Here is a 19,315-nt window from a genome sequence, read left to right on the forward strand (position 1 = left end):
AGAAGCACCGGGGAAATTTACACAGGACACCCACGCAGTGCAAAAAAATTATTTTCTTTCAATAAATAAACTTCCAGGTTGTTGTAGAAGCACAAGTGTCAAACGACACTTTTGCTCCAAATACTGTTCGCATTTTCTGCTGTTCTTAGGCCCTGTTAACATGTAGGAAGGAAGATTCTAGAAGGCAAAACGACTAGCTGAACGCCCGGTCGCCGCCACGTTTGTCTTTAGTCCGCTAGTACTAGGACCTTCCGAGCGAAGGTAGTTTACATGGTGCTAGGATCTTCCTGTTTTTCAGCTAGGAAGATCCTAGCGCTAGGGCCAAGTACAACCTCTTGCATGTAAACTGAATACAGAAAACATGTGGCGCTAGGATGATCCGCCTTCTCGGATCTACCTAGTGCTAAGATCTTCCTACCTCCATGTTAACAGCCCTTCAGATCTTAGCAACACTTGTAAATAGTCACAGTTGTATTTCACGTTTTCTATGTATAATTTTTATACTCTTCTGTCAGGTTGGTGTTCACATGTGTACCGCGTGCGCTGTCGACTGCACCTTCAAGCAAGCCTAAATTCACACTTTTTATTTATTTATTTATTTATTTATTTATTTATTTATTTATTTATTTATTTATTTATTTACTTACTTATTTATTTTACTGTTTGTAGTATTCAGTTTTTTAGTTTATTTTTAATTGTTTGTCAAGCTAATAAAATAAATTAAATCGTCGGATAATTAGAACGATAAACTAAACAGCAAATTATAGTCTACGGCCTCACGACATCGCTGACGTTCATTTCGGCCTTTTTTCTGGCTTCTTCATCTGCTCATTGATAAAAATGCGCATTCAGTCGGCAAACAACAAAGGAAGGAAAGCAGTGCAAAATGTGTTCGCCATTTTCTACTGCCTCCTGGCAAAATTCTCTAAAAGATTATCAAAGTTTAAACCCACTTCGCCAAGAATTTCATCTTGAGAATATCCAAGAAAATGCAGACGCCTTTGCATTCGACGAAGACAGCGACAGTTTTCGAAATTTCGCGTCCCAGGGAGACATCATTAGCCAGACTTGGAGACAGCGTATAGCAGAAACATTACCCTTGTGGTCAAATCGCGTTTCTTCTCCATCTCCAAGACGGAAGTGTTGTCCTCCATTTTTCAAATCTGGTCTTGGTCTTTTTCTCACTACAGCGTCTGGGGTCCTCTTTGCCATCGCTTCGTTATTCGTGAAGCTTTCAAACACGACCATCCCTGCTTTTGAAATCGTATTTTTTCGTTTGGTCATCCAAATCCTCCTAGTCCTTCCCGCGGGTGTGTGGGCGAAAGCTGATTTGCTCGGCGAGAAGAAACAAAGGCCGTACCTGGTTTGTTTTGGCGCTGTCAACTTCGCCTCCATTTCTTGTATTTACTTTGCGTTTACCAAATTGCCGCTAGGAGACGCCACAGTTTGTATCTCCACTACTCCAATTTTCACTGCGTTGTTGGCTTATGTTTTCCTGAAAGAATCTTGGCATCTTTTTGACGCAGTAGCGACATTCGTTTGTATCAGTGGCGTGGTGCTTATCACAAGGCCAACATTTATCTTTGGATCCTCAGGTAAGGGATTGTTTAGATAGAGAAAAACAGAGTACAAGCCTGGTACACTAGTTATACCAATGTTCGAATGGGTGGATAGTTTGCTGTCATTTTTTTCGAAGTTAATGATGGTTAATTTCGCTAGATATGGTCGTGCGAGAATGGAAATATTCTGAGAGGCGTTTTTTTAATCTGGGATTGTCTAAAGTTATTCATTAAATAAGAAACGAGTAAACAAAATCTGAAGAAATGAAAAAAGGGGAATGAACCACTGAACAGGGCACCCGACGACAGCATTTAGACTAATAGTCTAATAGTTTCTTGCTACATTCCACATTAGTTTGTGGCCTTTTCAAATTCAAATTTGTGTAAGCTAAAACAGTTGTCTGTTCCGATGCTTTAATCCGGCGAAACACCTGGCGATTTTATACGCCGATCGCGGCGAATTTGATCGCCAGCGAAAATCGCAAGCGATTTTCGCCACCGATTGATGCGGACACACTTGGCGATGTTTTTTCCCCGATCGCGGTGATGTGGCACTTCAAGCTTGTTCCCTGGTTCCATCTTATCACTGCTATCTACCATTTTGAAAAGTAATCTTATAAAGTAGCTCATCCTGATTGATTTGCGATTTGCAACGATGAGCGTAGAAAATCGCGGGAACGGGCACACTTGGCGAATTTAATCGCCGATATCTGACGTGCCAGATATCGTCGATTTTTACGCCGATGGCTGCACGGGGCACACCTGGCGATTTTCGTGGATCGCGGGGATCGACGTATAAAGTCGCCAGATGTGTGGCCGACTTAAGCTGCAATTTTAGGGGACAGAGTCTCATTCGCCGAATTTACGAGCTGCTGCTGGCTCTCCGAGAATGCCAGCCGGCCTTTTTTCGCACCTAACGACGTATTTGCGCCCCCCCCCTCCCCCCCCCCCCAAAAAAAAAAAAAAAAAAAAAAAAAGAGATTCAGAGTCAGTTTTCACTGCACGAAAAATTGGATTTGCTCTTTTTTTGATTCGTATCAAAGATGTGGTCAAATATAATAACATTTCTGACAACACATTTGATGCGCGTCAAAACTACGTCAAATTTGGAGCACCTTTGCATACACCTTTGACTCGAATCAAAAGTGAGTTCAAATGTATTGACAACTTTGACCCTAGCTTTGACGCGCGTCAAATTGAAATCAAATAGGTGATGTCAAATGTGGTACAACTTTGACTCCGCCTATGACGCGCATCAAAGGTGGATCAAATATGTGACATCTTTACAAATATCTTTGATTCGAATCAAATTTGACTCCACCTTTGACGTGCGTGAATCAAATGCGGCCTTTGTCACCTGTGATTCGAATCAAAGGCGGCCTTTGACATTCTTTGACCACACATTTGATGTTGCGCAAAGGCGTTTTTTCGTGCAGTGTTTTGAGCATTGACGCAATAGTTTGAGGTGAACTTTCGCTAAAGAAAACGCAGGGATTTCTTCATAGTTTAATCAGAATTTCTGAGGTTTAAAGAATTAAAAGTAAGGATAATATCCTTAGTAAAGGTTAATATAGTCAAGCGCGCGTCCTGGACTAGAAATATGACATCGAAACGATACGCAAAATTCACGCGCTTATTTTTCTCAGTCTTAAATGTGTAGTTAGACTTAATTACCAGGTAATTACCAGTATCGAAAATAATTTCTTCCTTCGTCGGTAAAGGATCTTGACTTTTGTATATCGCCAAGGCTATTTTTTGTTCGTTGAAAGTTATTATCAGGAACCTTAAGAAGAGACGTTGAAGACGTCAACAAAAACGACACAAAAAAATTACATTCGCGTTTTCTAAATAAAGTTGCGACGATTTCTACTCATTTAGTTTGTGTAGTGTTGCCGAACTATTCAGGTGCTAACGTTGTCAGTAGGGGCGGCTTTAACTCGGTTCAGAAAGAGAAAGGAAAATTAATCATCATGCGTTTACGTTCTCCATAAAACGTTGAATGTGGTCATTTCACGTTGATGTTTTGCCGAAGTCGACAAAGAAATGTACCAAAGTTAACAAGGCAGGTGCAGAGCCACAGATTCAGTGTTTTGCTAATTAAAACTATTGTTTCTAAAGTTCTTGTTGCGGCCGACGACGTCGCTGCCAGTCAAGTTGATTTAAAAAATTTGATTTATCATATTTTTCAGCTAAACCTAGCCACATGACCGAGGCAGCTCATCTGATTGGCTATGCCGTGGCGCTATCAGGAGCTGTGGTCCAATCACTGACGTTCATCATGGTTCGTCACGTGCGCGGCTCAGTTAGTTTCTACACAAATGTGTTCTACTTTGGTTGGTGCAGCGCGCTGCTTTCTGGGATAGTAATGTTTGTCTTTCAAAAACCTGTTATTCCGGATTGTGGAGCAACGAGGTGGCTACTTATTGGAGTTGGTAAGCAACAAAGCTGAATTTATAATTAAGATCTAAGTTATAGATCACACGGATGTAATTCACGGTTTCAGAAAAGTCGTGAGTAGAATTGCAGTTTTTTAAGTCAACGAAGTCAATAGACCATCTTTCTTTTTGAAACAGTTCTTGGTATCGGTATCATTCTTTTTTTTCCCACCGTCTTGTAACCGCACACTGAAACTGAGTATGGAATATCATCACTTCTGCACAAATATGCAATATCAACTAGCAATGAGAACTTGAAAATACAACAACCTTGTTATAAGCGTCCATTCTAGCTATACTTAATTTTAAATGCAATAGGCCTGTTAGCTGTACAAAGACCAGGTGTAGACAACATCTATAGGGTAAGGATATATGTAAGAGAGCCTTTTTTTCGTCTCGTTTCATAATGCTCTCGAGATCTCGACGCGTAACAAATGAATTTAGGTTTGAGAGGACGCTAAGGTTTCACAAGAATTCAGGACAGATTTCTTGAACGTAAACGCAACAGTCCATATTTGCTTAGTGTCTCCTCTGTTTGTTTTTCTGACCGTACGTTTCGTCCAAAGAGCTCGCGGTAAAAATTAGACTGTTAGTCACAAGGATGGCCGTAACAGCGTTATTTGCTTGGATTCTCTTCCATTTCCTTGCAGCTTTGTGTGGCGTGTGCGGAAGCTTGTGTCTGAACCGAGGCCTTCAAATGGAGAAAGCAGCTCCAGCAGCACTGATGAGGAATGTGGATATTCTGCTGGCCTTCCTGTTTGATTACGCCGTCTTTGGTCAGCAGCCTCGTATCCTCACTCTGGTGGGGGGCTTGATGGTGCTCATGTCAACTGGGGGAGTGGCGCTGGCCAAATGGTGGCGGACACGTGACAATCTGTGAAGTAGGACACAACGCAACACAACTGGGACAAACAAATGTAACACAACAATTTACAGACTCGGTCTTTACATAACACAACAAAACTCAACACAACGCAATGCAAAACAATACAATGCCACAACGTCACACCAGAAAATAACACAACAACCATAAAATAAAATATAATCAATGTAATAAAAACCGCTGAATTATCCTGTGAGCAAGCTCTCACGGGAGGGGAGTGGGAGCAGAGGAGAAGGATCGCTCCTTCCTCCCTCCAGCCCCCCTCCCCCGGGAGCTTGCTTGCAGGCTACCGCTGAATGCAAAACAATTCAACAATTCAATACAATCAGGGAAGAGTGTGATGAAATTTGTTTAAGCTTGAAAATAAAAGGCCTTTTAGTCAGCGCCCATTTTTACTTATAACCCGCTGCAATAAGTTATGATTCAATTAGGGGGTGTTTACATGATACCGGCGCGACTTTCATTCCGGTACGAGTTCACTCCAGTTCCCTCTGGTCGCTTTGTATTCATTTACATGATACCAGCACAAAATCTTGTACCGAAGCGAGCCATACCGGTGCGAGTTCACCCCGGTAACCGCACCGGGGCGAGATTTTCAATCCGTTACGAAAACTGGTTTCGATGTCATGTAAACGCGGTACGGCAGTTCGCTGCAGCATGAAATCACTCTCCTGGGAGTGTAGAACGGATAGCGCATGAGCAATCTTCTATATTCAATTCAATATGGCGCCAAAATCACGTCGGTCGACAAAAAGCATCCCTTCATGTAAACACGGTATGAAATCACAATGTCATACCGGTATCAAACTCGCACCGGTGCGAGTTTTCACTTGTAGACACCCCTTAAGTTTCAAAGAGTTTTCAATTTTATATCTTACTTTGCCTATCTTTCAACCCATTGCTATATAATTACCGCTGCTTTTATTCTAAGCCGATTTTCCCCACCAGGGCCGAGGGCCGTATGTACCAAGAGACTATGAGGTAAGAGAGCGAATCCCCCATACATGCCCCTCTTCCTATGAAAATTTGTTTCAATCTATTTTTGTTTGCGTTGCTATTTTAATGTCGACATCTTATTGGTCAGTTAGAGTGACGTCATTTAATTTTAAACTCAATGGCGGATTATGATTTCCCAAAATAGCATGGCGCGAACTAAAAAAAGATTGAAAATAATTATCATGGGGCACAGGGATTCGCTCTCTTACCTCATATAGTCTCTTGTATGTACTCAAGACAGAGGGTACAGTTTTTCCCAATATGGACCTGGGACCAACCAAGGCCGGTGAATAGCATATTTTTTTCGCAAGAAGAAATCCCGGGGGTGAGAGACTGCCACATAAATGTGACGGGACAAGAGACTATAAGGTATCTTACCTCGTAGTCTCTTGGCCGGGAATGATCGTCGGAAATTTTGAAAAAAAAAAAAAAAAACCCTAAAAGGTACCAGAATTCTGTTTTGTGACCCTAACAGGTACCACCATAGTCATTTTAGATTTTAGCAACCTAAGGAGTACCAAACTACGAATTTTTACAAAAAGGTAAGAGGATCACCCCCGCCACTTTTATGTGAGAATCCCCTCCCCCCCCCGCCCGCGCGGAAAACGAGGGCCCATCTTGCACAAATCACGCAACAAGATCTAGAAATTCCGCATGATTTACGGTATTCCGGCCGCTCGCGCACTGAGAAAAAAAATAAAAGAGTTAACCGATGCTTTATTCAGGCTTTTAGTTCCGCCGTTACTGCGGTGGCATTTAGTGCAGAAAATTTTGTAAGAACGGACATTGCCTGCAATAAATACTTTGTAAAGACGACCAAAATAAAGTATTTTTAAGCCGGCTGGCTTCAAGCTGTATAGAGATTAGGTATTAGATTAGATTATTAGATTAGGCATTGGGCATTCTTTATGCTGTCAGGTACAGCAGTTTGAACGGTCCTGGTAAAAATATGAGTCACGGAAACAGGAAGTTCTGGAGTTAGTGCCAGTAACAGTTTAGATTGATTGCAGTTCCGATCCCTTTTCTTTTAAGATCCGTGGAGCGCGAGCCCTTTTCTCTTAAGATCCGTGGAGCGCGAGTGTTTGAAGGAGAAGGTCCCAGTCCTTCTCGTCCCAAGTTTTCGCCGCGTGTTACCACTACAGAAACTTCGAGGGAGAAACAGACTTCAAGCAGTCTAGTGACACTTCGGCGAATACCGCCTTAAATGTTTTCAACAATCGGCAAAAGGTCTACATGTATGCCTGCATTTGAAACAAAGGACCAAATCTAGGAACTCTAGCCAATAATAATTGGTAGTATACAAAACCTTTTGTAGCCTATCCTTGTATCACTTGTAAGATAGTTCACTGATTATTCTTACAAATAAAAGGAGTAGCTTGTCGTTGAATCCTTTCAATTAAAAAGATATCACTGAATTACAGACTGAGATGTCCAATCTTGAGAACAGTAGCCCATGTGTGAGCGTACTAATGATCGACACATACAGTAATTTCACAGCGTTACAATCTAAGATTCCCGCACAGTTGCGTTTCAAGAACCCAAGCTAGCATTCTATTTACTTTTGAAACTACAGAAATTAGTCAAATTCTATGTTCGCTCCCGGCTCAAATCATTGGTTACCACGACGCCAAAATCCCTTTCTGATGTTACTTACTGTAATTCCAGAGTGCTAAGATAATAACTGTGCGAAAAACTACTCGGTGTGTTTACGCGAAATTTGTAAGTTGTGGCATTTGGATAGACTTTCTCAAAGTCGCTCGCTCGCTTCTCATGGATTGAATGGACCTGACGAGCCAAAGACATAAGACCCTGAAGACTGAAACATAAGACTCGGAAACCTAAATGGTGCCTTTCCGTGTCGTAGGCCCCGTTTATAAGGAGAAAAGTTGTCCCGGGAAAGAGGGTCACTCCCAGCCGAGTTAACTCCAGTGAGCACTTTATATAAGAAGAAAGTTGACCCCTTTGCCCGAGCCAACAGCGGTCGCGCATGCTTTGATTGTCTCGCCCTGACGGAGTTGACCCGGCCGGGCGAGCCAAAGTGTTTATATGGAGAAAAGTTGGACCGGCTAGGAGGGTGACCCTACCATCGAAAAAGGGTGACCCGGCTAGGCGGGTCACCCTTCCAGCCGAGCCAACTTTTTGCTTCTCATGTAAACGGTTCGCCAAGTTGTGTAAGGAAATGTAGGAAAAGTTGGCTCGCCCAGCAGGGTAGCTCGGGCAGGCGAGTGACCCTTCAACCCGGGACAACTTTTCTCCATATAAACGGGGCCTTAGTTAATGGTTGTTTTATCAGAGATTAATATACGTGGAGAAATAAATGTTCTTACCGGGTAGCTTTTATAACTATTAAAAAGATAATAATTTCCCTTCAAGCTGGCTCCTTTTGTCGCTTTCTTTCATTCTAATCACAGGACTCAATCATTAATATTGTACAATACAAGGGTCTCAGGGACCCACCTTGTCTGGGGTAGGTGGGGGGGGGGGGGGGGGAAGGAGGGGGAGTTAATCGAAGACACCGTGACCCATCTCATGAATATTACTGAGAAAATTTCACTGGCTTTAAAATTTGAGTTGACACAGAAATATTCAGCTAGCAAGAGTTTAAATCTCACTGCTCTCAGTGTTATTTATTTACTACTGGATAGAAGGGTATCTTTGCAATAAAGACGCCGTCTTTTGAGGGTGATTTTGAGGAAGGCGTGTGCAGGCAGAGACCACCATTTATTTTGTGGTTTGGTGGGTCCTTAAGCATAGAAGTTTTGACCACTTCCCCTAGGTCTCAGGTGTTAGGTTTCTAGACACCCTATAACTATAACCGGCCTTAAAAAGTACCAGTATATAAGTGGTTAATAATAGCGGGATCTGGCTCTATAACAAGGGAATTAGGTAACTAATATGGCTAAATTTCGATATTTCGATGGGACAATTATTGACAGCCGGGATAATCGTTTTCCGGCGGCTTACACGACATACGACACACCCTTCTCTGTTATTTACCCATCAACCAATGCAGGCAGCACCACACCAAGATGGCGGATGTTGATAGCTTGCTCCTGTCACTGATCAATAAAGAAATACCTGAAGGACGACAGGCTTTGAGAGATGGACACGAAAACCTGGCTAAAGTGGCAGCGTACTGCGAGCAGAAGTATCTAGAAACGAATAATCGGTTTAAATCAGGCGGTGACCGGGCTAAAGCGCTTGAAGAAACCAGAGCTGTTTTGGACGAGACGAAACAGTTCGCGACACAGTCATTAGCGAGCGTGGCTTATCAGATCAACACCTTGGCATTGAACATGTTGAGTTTGTTAGATCAACAAGTTCTGAAACTGCAAGACATGGAATCAAGGATAAATCATATTTCTGAGGTTAGTTTGCTTGCGTCTACTTTACGTATCTCTCTAGCTATGGAGTGCGTTTCAGTTCTTTTGTATTTTCTCTTTATTGGCTTCATAGACTGTTGATATTCACAAGGAGAAGGTGGCTAGGAGAGAAATAGGAGTGTTAGCTTCCAGTAAACCTACAGGACGTGCACACAGGATTATAGCTCCTGCTGAACAAGAGAAACTCGTGCGATACAGTAGAAAGGCCACTGATTATTCAGTCCTGGATACTCAAGGTAACTCAGAATCATCCTTTGAAGGCTTAATGTTTTTGATAATTAGGAAGATGACATATATTAAACTCGATGAGTTATTAAGTAAACTTTGCAGTGGCCAAAGCAGAGATTGAACCCACCGGAGATCTGAAATCTGCACCTTTTTTTGTAGCTACCCCTCTTGAAGACTATAGTACCTCCACCCCTCCCCCTGGCATGCAAAACAGTATTTTATTCGTTAGATTTGGAAAAGATCTTATCAACTGATAAGATCTTACAATAACTATTGTAAGCTTCTGTAACATCTAGAGTGGTGAAAGCATGAAGGCTGGAATACGAGAACGAAGTAATTTGCCAAATAGTAATGTTGGCTTGCTCCATGCCTTCACAAGCCCCTGGACATCCTGGAAAGGAAATAACTGCTACAAAGACTATTCAAGAACTTTTCTGTAATTTGAATGACACATTTAAACCCCAATAGGCCATTTTACAGTTGTGTGCTAAGTGACCTGGCATTGGATTGGAAGCGAGGCTGGGGGTGACCTTGTTTTGATACAAACCTCATTGCTTTTCATATGTAGATCATGCTGTTCTTATGCTAACTAGTTGCATTTACATATGAAAAGCAGTGAGGTCTGTATCAAAACAAGGTCAACCCCAGCCTCGCTTCCAATCCAAGGCCAAGTCACTAAGCACAGAATTGTAAAATGGCCTATTTTGTTAGGACTCCAGATTACACCATTATCAATATGTTCTAACACTAAAATGCTCAGATTCAAGGGCATTTAAACCTGTTTGGTATAAAGGTGAAGTGTCCGAAAGATTTGTTGTCATTTCAAAAACCCAAAAACATTCTTGTTTGAACAAAATCTATAAATTACCACCCAAGTGCGCTTAAGGACGTTCGCGCGAAAATGTTTTAACATTGATTTTTTTTTCAAACTTCTGCTGCAGTTAGTCTATGAATTACTTACATCTGAAATGCAAAAAAAAATGGGGGTCACCAACTTCATTTCGGAGATATGACATCTGCAAGTTTGCACTTATTTTGAGAAATCGGTCCTTGTCACTCGATATGACCTCGCCGGTTGTTGAGGCAAAATGTTTCAAAACGAATCGCTTGAGACAAACTTCCATTGCCAAAGTTTATTTCAGAGGATCTATTAAACAAATAAATTCCACTTTTATTATCCCTAAAGCTACAACTAATCTTTAATAATTGTATTTCCACCCCAGAAGTGGCACAAAATGTGTGGAGTTTGATCGCGCGTGGGTAGATAAATTAAAAAAAAAAAAACTTCCCACATTGATTTTTCTTTCGTTTGACGACAGTAAGCAGATATCTGTCAAAGAAGGTTAACCGTCTAAAAAAAATTGGGGGTCACCGACCTTTTAAAACCGCAAAAACCAGTTGAAGTTGTCGAAGACGTGAGAAACTTACGGAAGTCACGTTTTTGCATGACAGGTCGGAGAAGCACTGGAACCTAAACAGGATTATCTATCCCATAATTCACAGCTCACAATGGTTGCTCGATCGTTTTTTGTTTTCGTTCGAGTGTGCTGTCAAACCTCTGATCGTCTAAGTTGTTTATTGTTATTCTACCTTCAAAACTTATACAGCTGTTTAGCCAATGCCAGGAAAATGCATCTATAGCCGTGAGCGAGGCGAAAATGTGAGAAGTAAGCTTATTTATTTACCTAGAATAGGTATGTGGAGATTGATTGTACACGGGATTGGTGATCAATAAAATTGCTTTCTTGTATAAGGGTAAGACTTTCTCGTTTACTGTCAAAACTTAAAAAAGCTTAAGGTGACTTCGATTGACGAATAGACTAAATAAAGTATTGCATTTCAATTATTTTATGATATCGAGAGTCAAGTAAATATATTAATCTCTTGGCGCGAAATACCCGAAGGTATATCGATGCCTTTTCTTGGACTTTTTGTTGTAAACTTAACCCGTCTAATCGTTTCACGTCGATTTTTCGTTTCAAAACTGTGCAACGGAGATGAATTTCCCCCTTTTCCCTCTTTTTAATGCTGTCACGTCGGCCGACATATGTGTTTACCTCCGTCTTCCTCCGTGTATTGTCAACCATGAATTGCGCGTGACATTGCTTGGCGTGTGCGTTACCTGCGCACTAAAGATGCGCATAAACAATTAGCGCGAACGTCCTTAACTGTCTGTTTGTCTCTGACCTCAGCCCAACTGGGTCGGAATGGATTACAACTTTAAAAAAGTCAGGGTACCAGTTTTCGTTTGAAAACTATAATCACGATGATTTGTATAACTAGACCAATGCAGTGAGGCCCTTAAAGAATATAAGAGCTAAAGTATAATTACAGCTTTTGTGACTAAAACAAACTTGCTAATCTTGATTACTGGAAAAGGATTTATGAAGCAGGCCATAATCTGAAGCAATAGTGTAATAGGAACTTGCGTTAATTTCTGTGTTCCTGAACTTCTTTGAACACAAGTTTTCTTTAAAAAACTTTAAAAAGAGCTTAGAAACTAAAAAGCACATACTTTAAGTGTGCACATGGCTAAGAATTGAATCAAGTCTGCACACTTGGTAATGAAAAAGAGGCTTAAATGTTCGTGACAATAACAGTTATTTATATAAATTACCCTTACACTAACAGCAACTGATGTTGTTGTCTGTTTAGGTCATGGAGTCAAGACAAGTGATCACCAAGAAAGTCGACGTAGAAGTTCAAGGAAATTGAAGCCTCAACAGCCATCTCAACCAAATAAAAGCAACTTAAGGCCAATGCCATCGACGGGCACGTCAAGACGTACACCCCATACCAAACCACCACCCCCTCCAGTACCCCCACCAATGCCTCCATCAGTACCCCCTGAGGCAGCCTTTGAACCAGGACCCCCACCCCCACCCCCCACTGTACCTACTACCCCGCCGCCTCCAGAAGCTCCATTCCCTCCAAGTGCTGTAGCCATGGTTCCACCTCCACCCCCACCCCCTGGAGTTCCTTCTCTTCCATCATCCTCTGGTATACCAAATCCTCCCCCACCCCCTGGGCCTCCATCCCCTCCCCCACCCCCAGCACTAGAAGGGGGAGTTATGTCCCCACCTCCGCCCCCTCCATTGCCGATGATAGGTGGAGCACCCCCGCCATCAGGTACGATATGTATTTTTTTGTACATCATAACTGCTGAGCCACCTTAAATTTTCGAACATGTAAGGTGTGTCTGAACCCCCTCCATAGCAAAATTTTTAAACTTTGGAAGCAGTTGAGTCTAAACATGTTGAGTACAGTTTCATAATAAAAAGTCTGGTTCATCAAGCTTGTTTATGAGTTATAACCACTTAATAATTAAAAAGAAGGGGTGTTTTTAACAGGCCTGATCCGTGACTTGATCCTTGGTATTTGAAACTCACAAGAACTGAGTGTTGAGTCACAGTAATTGAGTCGAGGATCAAGTCTTGTGAGGCCGAGAAAAAATAATGAGCTTGCCGCTTGACTGATTCCTAGATAACCTTAACGTACAAATCAATAATTATTAAACTTCTCACACTATTTCTTCTGATACGCGAAGCAACGCAAAGATGGAAGTGTTTTTTCTTTCTGTGGTTTTACGTGGTTGCCAATCAACAAAATGTTACTCAACAGGGAGTGTTCCCAGGATTTTAGTCTGGCTAAAAATGATGCAATATAGGTATAAGTGGAAAGGCACTGTGTTTCCTGTGGTGATCAAACAACAAGCATCCATAGCGTTTTCCTTTCAGTAACTGCTGTAAATTTTGCAGAATGAAACTTGATACACCAAAATCTCTGGTGTTTTCAATGTGGCAGTTTCTTTCTATATCCAAACAATGGGTTCTTTCACCATTTGATTCTCGATGCTTGACTCGATCCTCAACACTTGATTCTCGCGAGGGTTGAGTTGAGACTGTACTGAGTGGTAATGTATACTGGTTCTATGGTAACCTGTTATGTTGAGAAAACAACCATAACTTTTCACCAATGTATCAACTGATAAAAAGGTGGTAGTATTAATCCATCAAAGTACAAGTGCTGGAAAATGATGGAAACTTGTTGATTTTCTTGTTGATTTCAGATGGAGCAAACACCTATGAATCTGTGGTCGGTAAGAAGGCCATTTCAAGTTTTAGTGAAAACTAGATCAACTTCATTAATAATAATAATATTTATTTGATAGACTGAGGTATCTTTCAGTTAGTGACACAGACATACTTGGAAAAAGAAAATCCAAGTTCTCCCAACGGGAGTAGAACCCAAGATCCTCTGATTACTGGTTTGGATGCTCTACCACTGAGCTACAGGAGACTTACGGGAGCCTGGCCATTAAACTACAAACATGCTACATACTGCTAGGATTTGAATGTCTCATTTCATTCAATGCACATATGCCACTTATTGACAGTCAAGTCCCAGGATTCTCCAACTCAGTTACAGAGCATCCAAACTTTTAATTATCAGAAGCTCATAGGTTCTCGGCTCTTGTTCGGAGAACTTGGATTTTCTTTTTCCAAGTATGCCTGTTTCACTGACTGAAAATACCCAAATCATTTATTCACCAGGGCTGGGTTGTTCGAAAGCCGATTAATGCTAATCCACGATTAAAAGTTAACCAAGGTTTTCATCTCGCTCATTAAAAATGATTTTAAAGGCTCATTTTTAGCTAATGGTAAAGAAAGGTCTAAGGCAAAACTGAGGAACAAAAATCTTTTGGACGACTCCTTACGGATTAGTAAATATACTCAAATCAAAGTTCACGTTAACCCAGGGTTAACTTAATCAGGATTTTGAACAACTGGGCCCAAGCTTAAAGTAACCCTGTAATCCCTGAGAGTGTTAATTGGCACATAATGTCATAACACTGTCAATATTTGGTGGATTTTTATGTTGTTTTGACACCAAGATGGTCTTGTGAAGATTTACATATTAAAAGGATGAAAACGTAACTAACTCTGATATGTGATATGGTTGACCACCCCCATAACTTTTCAACTTTTCCCCCAAGAAGTTGAAGTTCGCTGTTCACATCTCCCTCGGTGGTAGCCATAATTTTGAAATTACACTGGAAGTCAAACATGCAATCGTGCAACCAATTATTGGAATGTGGCTGAAAGAATCTTTTGTTTTTCGACCAATTAGACAAAAGTCCAGATTCTGGAATGATGGCAGATGACTCGTGCAGTAGTTGTATCAGGCGTTCTTTTTTTCTTCCCTTCTCCCGATTGCCGACTCTAATGCTGCCACACTTTTGTGCTCCACCGAAAAAAAAAATGTCTGATCGCAGGTTATAAAGTGATTAACATTCACTTTTAAAAGCAGTTACAAGAAGAGTTTAAAAAAAGGTTACAAGCCTGGGGGTCTTCTTTGTAGCTGCTTTAGTTGCTAACTTGACTGTTTAAGCCATTTGTTTGTGAAAAACAAAATCTTGTCTTGTCTAAATGAATTCATTTTACAAACTAACTCTTAGAACTATTTTCCTGTATAGATGCTATGAGTCCTTTACCCCCACCACCCCCACCTGCAGTGGAAGATTTCGCTGAGGAAGATTTTTACCAAACACCGTCTGCGCTGCCATTGCCTGGACCTCCTCCACCACCCGTGGAAGGGCAGTCCGGTATACCTCAAGATTACATTGAAAAAGGTTGGTTTGTGAACAGCTTATACACTCAATCGACTCGGGTCCATTAGTTCAATGCAGTTTCAAATCATTGATGCCCAAGAGTACTATATGACAGAAGTTGCTGTTACAGTCAATCTATATCATGCCTGACCATTATTTTTGAAATTTGAACAGAGTTTCAAAATTTACGTGTCAGTTTTGAACATTGCCCGTGAGATTTCAACGTAAATGAGATGTAAATGTCTGTTCTCTAACACATTGACATAAGCTTTGTTCAAGGGCCATATTCCCACTTCAAGCCCTCCGGGATTACATTTATACCGTAATTTTCTACAAACATGAATTGGCAAGGGTAAATTTGGCATCCAAGACTAGAAGGAAGAATCGATACTTGTGATTTTCTGTTTAGTTCATTTCTAATTCTGTCAGGTTCTGCTGACTTCAAGAGCTGAAAAACAAGCGTGCCTTGTGATCGCAGCGACCATGTGATTGAGTGCCATGGAACCGAAATTTTTTTCGTTACGCCAATTCTTAGAGCCATTGAGGGGTTACCGAGGGTTACTTGTGCTGCTGCTTATCATGTTGTGTAAGGTTGTCATTGTTAGACATCCAGTTTGTTTGTAAATTGAGCCTTGTAACTCTAGCTTTGATACACATCTGTTGGTGATTCTTAGGACCCAAGTCTCCCCAGAACCCAGCTCTCAACCTGAATCTAATAATCACCAAGTTCCATGTGTTCCTTGAGTAAATAAATGAACAAGTTCACAGATGTGGACGTGGACAAAAGCTTTTATTCTAAAACTTCTTACAAAGCCGAACTTAAAGTAGGAACTGATTACCAGGAAAGATGAGTTTATATCAGACTACAAGCAAAGTTTGTAAAGTGTCATTAACTGAAGCTTGTTTGGTGTCTTTCAGTGGTTTCGTTGTATGACTACGCAGCGCAGAGGGATGATGAGCTCAATTTTTCAGAGGGAGTTATCATTTATGTTATTAAGAAGAATGACGATGGATGGTTTGAGGGTGTGACGGAAGAAGGAACCACTGGCCTGTTTCCTGGAAACTATGTAGAGAGTTGTCCTTAATATTGAACATCTTTATTAATCATAAGCAAATAATCTAAGCAAAGTAGTCACTCCAGTGACTACACCTTTATATTCTGCCTAATCAGTGATATCTTTCACAACATCTTTATTGTTCTCACAAAAAGACTGATTTTTGTAGATAACTTAAACAGTTAAACAATTCTTTCTGTGCCTGTTAAATACCCTGTTTACTTGAACAAACAGCCAAGAGCAAAAGCTGAGTTTACCAAGGCTAACGGCAACTGGAACACTCATAATGTCTGTTGGTCACCACTGGTCACTGACATTAAAAATAACATGTCAAGAACTTTGTGAGGTGAGGTTTTTAAGTTTTGGTTTATAGATCCTTACCTTGGACTTGATCAGAAAAGTGATCAAAGGATATAATAATACGGTAATCAACAACTTTGCCAAATGGTGACGGTAAAGAATATAGCATGGTTAACCAGTGTAATGATTTAAAAAAATGTATAGTTTCATGTACGATAATAATTCAGATATTAGTCTGGAGTTTCTGTCGATCAGAAATAACTGACAAACGTTTTGTAGATTACTTACTTTGCCACAAAATCAATGGTTGTTGAGCAAGCAAAATATTAGATTTTATAACCTAAGGACGGTACCCACTTTTGTTACTGCTCATACATTCTGCGCATCTTGAGATACTTGTGTTTCCTATGAGTGGTGCCTACTAACACAGGGATATTTTTGCGTGGTTTTAAACTATGCAGAGAAAGTAGAACTTAGCAAGTGCTATTGGTATCCAAAAAGAAAATTGGGGTAACCATGCATTTTTCAGAGATGATAAAGCTTCAATTTGGAAAAAAAATAAAACTTAATACATTGCTTCGTATTTTACTGTTTTTTAGAATAATTGTTGCGTGATTATCTCTAAAAGAATGCATGGTCACCCCAATTTTCTTTTTGGATTTCAACAGCCCTTGCAAAGATCTACTTTTCCTACATAGTCAAAAACCACACAAAAATACTTCTTTATTAGTAGGCACTCTCCAGATTACAGGTATTCATTTGATTGTATATTTTAATGGCCAAGAGCAAAAACATCTTGCATCAAATTTTAGGCCATTAATTCATATTGCTAAAAGTGTCTGTATCTTTGTATCTGACCTTCAATTTTGTCAGAGCATCACTCTGTGTTTGTTTTCCACTGGTTTATGCTTAGTTTTCAAGAAAAACAAGGCCAAGATATTGAGTCTGCTCAGTGAAATTCAACATAAGACCGTTATACATTCAGCCATTCGTTTGTTTTCATCTGCTCTTATTGAATTTTGCACAAGTGTTTGTTGTAATATTGATTCATAAACCACAATTACAGTCAATTCACATCACATGTGACCAGTATTTTTGAAATTTGAACGGAGTTTTGAAATTTACATGTCAGTTTTGAACATCGCCAACAAGATTTCAGAGTTCCCGTAGAAATTTCCCTAGTTTATTGACGGTATAAAGCTATGAATTTTTCTTTACATTACAGCAGTAAGTATTTCAAGAATAACAATTGTTTCCCAAGTATTTTGAATTTTTTTTTTCTGTTAATGCATCTTTTTCGGGAAGATTTCCAGTTCAAGATTCCATTCACATGTTGGACATTACAAAGAGAAATTTGAACGTTCATTTTCATTCTCGGAAATACTGGTCACGTGTGACGTGAATTGACTGTAATTTTAAAATCAATAGATCTCTAAAAACGTTTACTATGTTACAACTTTTAATCACAACTAAATCAAGATTTTTTTACATGCTAAATTTAGAATTTGTTGACAAAGTGTTGAAAATGCCTACAAGTCATCAGATGTGTTAAATTTAGCAATAGCTTATTAATAATCTTTAGAGGGGAAGTTACAAAATTAAATTGCTTTTGAAATGGTAACATTGAGTTTATTTTAACCATGTTAATTTCTCGTTGTAAAAAGTGCAATAAAATTACTCTATAAATAACCTTTGCAGTTTTCTTGGTAGTACAAGTTGGAAGTGATTGTGTAAAAAAAAAACATGCAGTAAGGTTTTTGTATGTTAATAATAGTGAGGATAACATGTACATAAATAATCATTAATAAACAGTAAATGAAATTTTTAGAAATATATTGTAAGAGGGTTAATTAGATAGCCACCAAAATTGTCTTGCATGGGCTGCCCTTGCTATGGTTTGAGAATGCTTTTCCAATAATTATGAGGGGTGGTAAATGTTTTTTTTTTTTAAGTATTAATTTTTTTTTTTTTTTTTGATGAAACCTTCTCAGAGTCTCAATTTTTTTTTAGAGTCTGAGAAGGTCTTGGGCTCACTGAAAATACCTGCCACACCCTTGCACAAAGTCTGCAATTCACCATTTGACATTCCTGAGACTTTTTCAATACATTTGCAAAAGAAATTGACTCAAATACTGTTTTGCATGAAAAACTGAAACGTAAGACCCAAATTTGACAAATTAAGTGAGACATTTGAAAGACCGCTGGTCTCACCTTAACTATTACCAAAGTTGTCTGCTGATGTGGTGTACATTTTTTTTTATATATATGCACATTAATTTTAGCTTACAGAGAGTATCTCACTTCTTGGAAACAATCAGGTCAAATCCCCTCATTTTACTCTGAGTGTTTTTTTTTTTAACTTTCAAGTGTAAATGTACTGCTAAGAGGACCTGGCGGCTCTGGCTATTTTCCAGAAACTTGGTCCCTATCGCAGTCCAGCCAAAACAAAATCTCCTACGTGTATAACAACTAAAACATGTTTCCAGGAAACTTAGTTTAGACTAAATTCTTCAAGCATTTAGTCAGATGCCAGGGAAAATATGATACCCTACTCTAGACCAAAATTCTCTGATTCCTATACCCTATTCCCGACTAAACTGCGTGAAAACCATACCCGTCATAGTGGCACCACATAGGTTATATGTGGGAGTACCCTCACCCCCACCCCCTGGGATTTGAGGTAATGCTGGCTAGAGGTACAGACACTTGATGTTTGTCATTTGTTTGGCCCCTGCCAGGCTCAACATTTGCCACTGTAGGTGGGCACATAAACTTTATTTCAGGATAATTATTTGGTGCTTGGAAAGTACAACCAACTTCACTAGTTAGTAGGACACAGTGTTTCAATGAGGAAATTTTGTGTGT

At 40.0% G+C, this 19,315-nt stretch overlaps 2 protein-coding genes across 2 annotated transcripts; both read left to right on the plus strand.

Annotated features, from left to right (window-relative positions):
* The first annotated feature begins 886 nt into the window (after nucleotides 1-886).
* On the plus strand, nucleotides 887-4,886 carry LOC146457722 (solute carrier family 35 member G1-like). The gene is made up of 3 exons (XM_085091670.1): nucleotides 887-1,595; nucleotides 3,749-3,991; nucleotides 4,645-4,886. Exons 1-3 carry the CDS (start codon nucleotides 887-889, stop codon nucleotides 4,872-4,874), a joined length of 1,182 nt encoding a protein of 393 aa, XP_084947796.1. The 3' UTR covers nucleotides 4,875-4,886.
* Nucleotides 4,887-8,888: 4,002 nt separating this feature from the next.
* LOC146457723 (abl interactor 1-like) lies at nucleotides 8,889-18,285 on the plus strand. Its single transcript, XM_085091664.1, has 6 exons — nucleotides 8,889-9,241; nucleotides 9,330-9,492; nucleotides 12,140-12,613; nucleotides 13,554-13,583; nucleotides 14,961-15,116; nucleotides 16,014-18,285. The coding sequence occupies exons 1-6, from the start codon at nucleotides 8,903-8,905 to the stop codon at nucleotides 16,178-16,180; spliced, it is 1,329 nt and encodes a 442-aa protein (XP_084947790.1). The 5' UTR covers nucleotides 8,889-8,902; the 3' UTR covers nucleotides 16,181-18,285.
* The last annotated feature ends 1,030 nt before the right edge of the window (nucleotides 18,286-19,315 follow it).

This window comes from Pavona decussata, unplaced genomic scaffold (genome assembly GCF_977016875.1).
Source record: "Pavona decussata unplaced genomic scaffold, jaPavDecu1.1 SCAFFOLD_238, whole genome shotgun sequence".
Classification (NCBI taxonomy): Eukaryota; Metazoa; Cnidaria; class Anthozoa; order Scleractinia; family Agariciidae; genus Pavona; species Pavona decussata.

Coding starts and splice junctions, on each gene's coding strand:
- LOC146457722 (XM_085091670.1), top strand. CDS start 887: ATGTGTTCGCCATTTTCTACTGCCTCCTGGCAAAATTCTCTAAAAGAT. Junction 1,596..3,748: donor ATTTATCTTTGGATCCTCAG/GTAAGGGATTGT, acceptor CATATTTTTCAG/CTAAACCTAGCCACATGACC. Junction 3,992..4,644: donor GTGGCTACTTATTGGAGTTG/GTAAGCAACAAA, acceptor ATTTCCTTGCAG/CTTTGTGTGGCGTGTGCGGA.
- LOC146457723 (XM_085091664.1), top strand. CDS start 8,903: ATGGCGGATGTTGATAGCTTGCTCCTGTCACTGATCAATAAAGAAATA. Junction 9,242..9,329: donor GGATAAATCATATTTCTGAG/GTTAGTTTGCTT, acceptor TTGGCTTCATAG/ACTGTTGATATTCACAAGGA. Junction 12,614..13,553: donor TGGAGCACCCCCGCCATCAG/GTACGATATGTA, acceptor TGTTGATTTCAG/ATGGAGCAAACACCTATGAA.